At 31.7% G+C, this 6,323-nt stretch overlaps 1 protein-coding gene across 1 annotated transcript; it reads right to left on the minus strand.

Annotated features, from left to right (window-relative positions):
- Nucleotides 1-4,739: 4,739 nt before the first annotated feature.
- Nucleotides 4,740-6,063, minus strand: LOC114374901. The gene is made up of 2 exons (XM_028332625.1): nt 5,872-6,063; nt 4,740-5,405 (listed from the first exon to the last, which is right to left on the minus strand). The coding sequence occupies exons 1-2, from the start codon at nt 5,999-6,001 to the stop codon at nt 5,014-5,016; spliced, it is 522 nt and encodes a 173-aa protein (XP_028188426.1). The 5' UTR covers nt 6,002-6,063; the 3' UTR covers nt 4,740-5,013.
- Between the last annotated feature and the right edge of the window lie 260 nt (nt 6,064-6,323).

Raw genomic sequence — 6,323 nt, forward strand, 5'->3', positions numbered from 1 at the left:
TTGTCCCTGTCAAACAATGAACTTTGCCTTTCACTCTTATGTGGTATTATTTTATAGGAGTTTATACTATATACTGGAATAATGATAGGGTGGTCTAGTTTGTCTGCTTGAAGATAGCCAAATTCCCATGGTTTTGATATATGTTGCATCTTATACCTTTAGTTTGTTTACCTTGCTTGATCATCATTGGCACACATTTGTAATAATTACGTATCTGATTTTCTGCTGAGGTCCATGTCTTATGAAAACATTATTAATCGATTGCAAAGCATGGGGTGGGGGTGGGTTTTAAGAGACATTTAGGGGTGAGTAGGTGTTTTCTATTTAATTATATTGTTTACAATTAAGTATGTGCTTTTAATTATGCGTCTAACTATTGTTTATACTGAAACTAAAGTTGCATGGACTATGAAAGAAAAGGACAGGAATGGAATAAGACAATACAAACTTCTCTGGATGATTGGGATAAAAATGTTGAAACAATAGTACAGTAGTGGTCACCATTTTCTAATGAGGATGATCTTCTTCGTCAGGTAATCCCTTCTTATTTGAGGTGAAGGTAGTAATTAATTTGATCTTATTTTCTGACATATGATCTTCTTGGCAAATTGGCTAATTTCACAAGTTGTGGTTAAAAGTTTATATTGTTGATAAACTGTTATTGTCTCACTCTTAATTTTTAGTTCAACTTGGTGAAAGATGACCAAGGTTGTCAGGTACACGAGTAATTATATACAACCTTTGGGAAGATGACCAAGGTCAGCTGGAACTTGATTTCGATGAAGACTCACATGTATGCTTGAAAACTGAAGCTCATCATCCACCCTTAAAAAAATATTTTATTATAAGCAAATTTCATACAAATTTTGATGCTTTTATGGCTTGTGTCAAGATATCCAAATAAGAGGCATAAATCGAGATGAGAAAAACATACACATGGCTAAAGAGTTTCCAAATTCTAGACATTTCTTGACCTATCGACATTCACTAAGGGTAAACCAAGATGAGTATCATTACTATTACTAATATATACTTGTGTAGATAAACAACATATATAGTTTTTCTTGTATCGTATTCCTGCTCCACTGTATATGTATTATGTGTGTAATGTGTAATATGTAAGCATTATAATGTAATATTTTATATGTAATTTAGTTCTATTCTATATTCAGTATAGACATGTATATGATTTATGTACTGTGTGCGCACTGTCACACTTCTCATTATTATTTTTGTTTCCTATCCAGAGTTATGCCTCTATTTTATATTTGAGATTTCCTTCTGGCTTTCAAATTATTATTTGTGGGAAAGATATTTTGCATCACAACATAGTGAATGATATGATGATGTATCAGGAGGTGACCAACAGGCCTCAAGCTGGAGTTGATGGGCTTCTTCCGAAGAATTCAAATGTAATAATGTCTATTAAATTAAATCGAGTTTGATATTACTAACTTGTGCAGAAATATGATTTCATCTAGATATTTTGACAGATGGTTGTTGTTGTTACTATTGGATTTTTCAAGGATGCAGCAGTACACCATATTGATGTTTCAGGTTTTAATGTTTATCATAAGAACCGACTCATTAAGGTAGAGTTTGTTATGATTCACAAATGATAAGCATCACTATGTCATATGTGAAGCTTATCCCCTTCTCTCTTTGAAAGTTTCTATGGGCCAAGTGATTTTGAGATTATGAAGAATATCTTTTCAATTGTTAAACTGGGTTTGTTGATTTTAATCTGTCATGAACATTGGTACCTTGTTCACATTGTATTAATTGAAAGCTATATATATATATATATATATATATATATATATATATATATATATATATATATATATATATATATATATATATATATATATATATATATAATGTGGCTTTGTTATTGAACAAAACTAAATTGATTGACCTTTATAGGTGCAAATTTAATTAAAACGTATTTGCCTGAATGATTATATTGTATAGGTGGCAATCAAAACAAATGACATTTAAAAAAAAATCACTTTCTAAGACGATTCTAGCAAAAACCATCTTAGAATATACGTGATGCAATCCTACCCCCCAAGGGCATTGGATAGAAGACTCCAAGAAGATTGGGCCAAAGATGCAAGAGAAGGTCATAGGGTTCTCATGAGCCTTAGGGTAGATTTCGGGCTCATGGACTAAGTATAAACCCACTTATCTTTGTACATATTAGATTAAGGTTTCATTAATTTTGGGCCTTTTATTTAGGGCTTCATAATGTAGGTAGGATACCCTAGAAATGTAGGATTTTCCAGCCCTTGTATTTTAGAGCACCTAGACTAGTTTTTATTAGGGGTAGTTTTGTATTTTCACATGCATTAAGTGAATATTTGATGTGTGTGTTGATAAATAAATTTAATTGAATTGGAAAAAGCCCAATCCAATTAAATTTTAAAGGGGGAGGTGAGCATTTGTTTACTACACCTCATTGCCACATCATATAGTCACACTTTGTGCATCTCCTTTATGCTTTACATGTCTCATGACACCTAAGCACACTTAGTGGAGAATCTTGGACTTGATCTTGGATTAGTGGGTTGAACCATATCTGAAATTCACTAATCATAATTAGTGAAATTTTGGCTCCAAAATTTGGCTCCACAAATTCAATTTCAAATTCAAGTGAAATTTGAATAGAAATTTAAATTTCCCTCTAATTTTGTATGACACTTAGGTTATAAATAGAGGTTATGTGTGTGTATTTTTCCAACTTTGATGAATGGAAGTCTTATGAGACACACTTCAAAGTTCCACTTCTCTCCCTCTTTTATTCCTTCAATTTCGTGCTCCCCCCTTCTCTCTTTCTTTTCCTCCATTAAAGCATCATCTTCAAGCTTCTTATCCAAGGCACATTCTTGGTGGTGAAACTCCTTCTTCCATGGCTTATTCCCTTGTGGATGGTGTCTCCCTTCTCTTTTTCTCCTTTGCCTTCCGCTACATCTCCATGGTGGAAAATCACCATTGAAGCTCAAAGATCCAGCCTTCATAGAAGCTTCACAAGTAAGCTTCCATCAATACGTTATTCTAAGACGGTCTTGTCGCCAAGACCGTCTTAGAATATCGTACATTCTAAGACGGTCATTGCGCCAAGACCGTCTTAAAATATCCTACATTCTAAGACAGTCTCCGCGTCGAAATCGTCTTAGAATGTCGTATATTCTAAGACGAGTTTTTCTTGAAAACCGTCTTAGGATGTATGTCATTCTAAAACGGTTCTATGGAACTGTTGTCGTAGACCCCAATGTTTTTACGAAGTCCGCTACAACGACGTCTAGTAACAAATGTTGTATGTTAAAAATAACCACGTAAAATGCATGTTTTCTAGTAGTGAAGCCTGCATTGAAACAAATTTAATTTGAACAATTATTCATTTCCATCACTCTTGTGCACCAATATCATTTTGATAGCATAATCCCCCACCCGCCAGAATGTATCTGATAATAATACTGTGCCACTCACCCCAAAATCACCATGCCACATACTTGGTCGTAGAAAATTAGATATCATATTATGAATCAATTATCCCAAAATTTCAAATTTAGCATCAGTATAGGCCCTATATGGGGAAGTGCAACACACATTATATTATAAAATTCTCATGTTATAAATTATTTTAAAAAATAAAAATAAACTGAATGTGTCAGAAACAATAATATCCTCATATATATATATATATATATATATATATATATATATATATATATTAAAATGATCACTTTTTGTTCATTTCATTGTCATAAATTCATTACATACTACGCATCATTTGATAAATTAAGAATCATTTAAACATATCATCAATGTTTACTAATTTATGATAACAAGAACCCAAAGAGTTTATTTTTCAAAAGAAAAATAATAAATATTAATTAAAATTAAAAGTTATGTATTGTAAAATAATTTTATATATTGTCATTCAATCATAAATCATCATTAATATGACTTATGACTTTTAAAAAAAATTATGATAAAAGTTAACAATCTTATCATACATAAATTACGATTGAATGACGGTGTAATATTATTTTACATTAGTCAATTTTTTCATATAACTTATAAAATGGCAAATTATAATTTAAAAAGGATCACATATTTGTATTCATGCTTGGCTCATTTCATTATTTGATAATTTTATTTTTAAAAATTATCACTTTTGGTTCATTTAATTATCATATATTGATCGTACATCATGTATCATTATTTGACAGTACACATCATCAATATTAACTGATTTATGATAACAACGTGAAGAGAAAGTGTTTATTTTCCTTTAAAATTAGTAAGGAATATAAATTATAAAAGGACTATATTTATAATTATAATTCAATATATTTATAAGAATTAAAAATCTGAGAAAAGAAAAGAAGAAAAAAAATAAAATAAATATTTTCATAAGCTAAAATTAGTTTAAGTATAAATTAAAAATAAGTTTTAAGTGAAACTAATGTAAGAGAGCTTAGCTTCCATAAATTAACTTATGTATTAGCTAATTTTACGGAGAAACCTTTTTTTTAATTTTATTTTTTTCTCCTATAAGTTCTTTTGAAAAATTTATCTAAACATACCCTTAAATTAAATATAAGAAAATGCTAACCACCCACTGTTCATAGTTAATGCTTAAGTGTCATACACCTCTGTATATAATCAAATGATTATGTGTCTCATACTCTCATTCATTGTACAGCTAACTCTTTTCTTCCTGCTTGCAGTTGATTAGCAAAATATCATACTATATAACAAGGTAACATAAGTTGACAAACCAGTAGAGTATTTATATTCTTTTTCAAGCCAGGAAATATACTTCCTTCACGTACTATCATACAGTACATGCCACAACTATAAGTGGCATCATTCTTTCACACTACACATGACACATATCTATAATAATCATATGTAACATATAAGACAGTATAACAGTCTATTATCCCCTACAAGTATTATTAATCAAGTGATTACAAATCACTTGAAGTCTTGAGCCCATGATCAAGGTATTCCAATGATGGGGAAGAAAGGAACATAATAGCTACTTGGTGCCAATCCCCACTCTGGAGGCAGAGGTAGATCCACAGTTTTCGATGAACCAACCTGTTTCCCACCCTTGCATTTTGTGGTTAGGGGGCATGATGTCCTGAAACTAAGGGAAGTGGAGATGGTGTAGCTGTTTTGATCTTTGCCCTTGATAATTTGGGATACCTGGTTTTCCCTTGAGACATAAAGCTGAACTGGCCCACCAAGAAGTTTTGCTAGGCAATTATTCACAGAAGAAGAAGGTTTTGTGTGGTCTAGGGGAAGATCAACCTTGAAGGAGCCATCATTTTCTGTAGTTGCCAAAGCCAGTTTTTTCACACCATCACACCTCACTGAAACCTTAATATCTGAAAATTTGAAAGTATATAGAATCAAGTTTCATACATGATCCCTAGAACCATCCAAAAAAATTTAGTTGTGGGAGCAATACTTACATATATAAATTAGTGGGAGCAAAACTGATATTATAACTTAATTTTTTTAACTGTACTTCAAAATAATTTATAACCACACATATATACTATGTAAAAGAAAAATAAAAATAGTGTGCACAACTGCCCCAATCTCTCTAAAATAGATCGATCCGTCCCATACACACAGATTAGTCTATCAGAGTCGGCTTAATAGGGAGAGATTTAAATAGTTTACATGAGATCCTAGGTTTATCAAACTTCATTATCATCATTGTACACAACAAAACACACATGCACACATGCTATATTTGGCTAAAAAATAGAGTAATGGATAGAATGAACATTTATTTAAATATAATTAAAGCTAGTACATATATATTGCATGAGAGTTGGCACAAACCAGATAAGTCATAGTTGTGAGTGCAGTCAACGCAGGAGACTTTTCCCTGCACCACTTGACATGTTGAGGGGTAAATTTTAGCTAGAGCCAATGCAAAGAGAAGAACTGTGATGACTTGAACACACGCCATATGAACTACGGAAGCAAGAAAAAGCTGACAAAGATCAAAGGCAAAGAGAAATTGAAGAGAAGGTGGAAAGTTTGAAGCTTATAAATACAAGAAGTAGAGTAAGAACATTAAATGTAAAGGGTCCTTGGCTGACATTAGTAGTTGGCGTCAACAGATTGGAGTTAAGATACCTTTCGTAGAGCTTATCAACATTATGACAAGAAAGTATAGTCTGGAATCCACATATATATCTATGTTGATACTGTGTAAATAGCCTCATACTATTTCTTGTATTAATTGTAGTTGACATGTTTTGAAAATTGAAGGCACTGTCTTTTAGGTA

The sequence above is a fragment of the Glycine soja genome, chromosome 11 (genome assembly GCF_004193775.1).
Source record: "Glycine soja cultivar W05 chromosome 11, ASM419377v2, whole genome shotgun sequence".
Classification (NCBI taxonomy): Eukaryota; Viridiplantae; Streptophyta; class Magnoliopsida; order Fabales; family Fabaceae; genus Glycine; species Glycine soja.

Excerpts from the sequence above, each read along its gene's own strand:
- LOC114374901 (XM_028332625.1), bottom strand. The coding sequence starts at position 6,001 with ATGGCGTGTGTTCAAGTCATCACAGTTCTTCTCTTTGCATTGGCTCTA. Across the intron at positions 5,406-5,871 it reads TCACAACTATGACTTATCTG|ATATTAAGGTTTCAGTGAGG; the intron begins GTTTGTGCCAAC and ends TCAAATTTTCAG.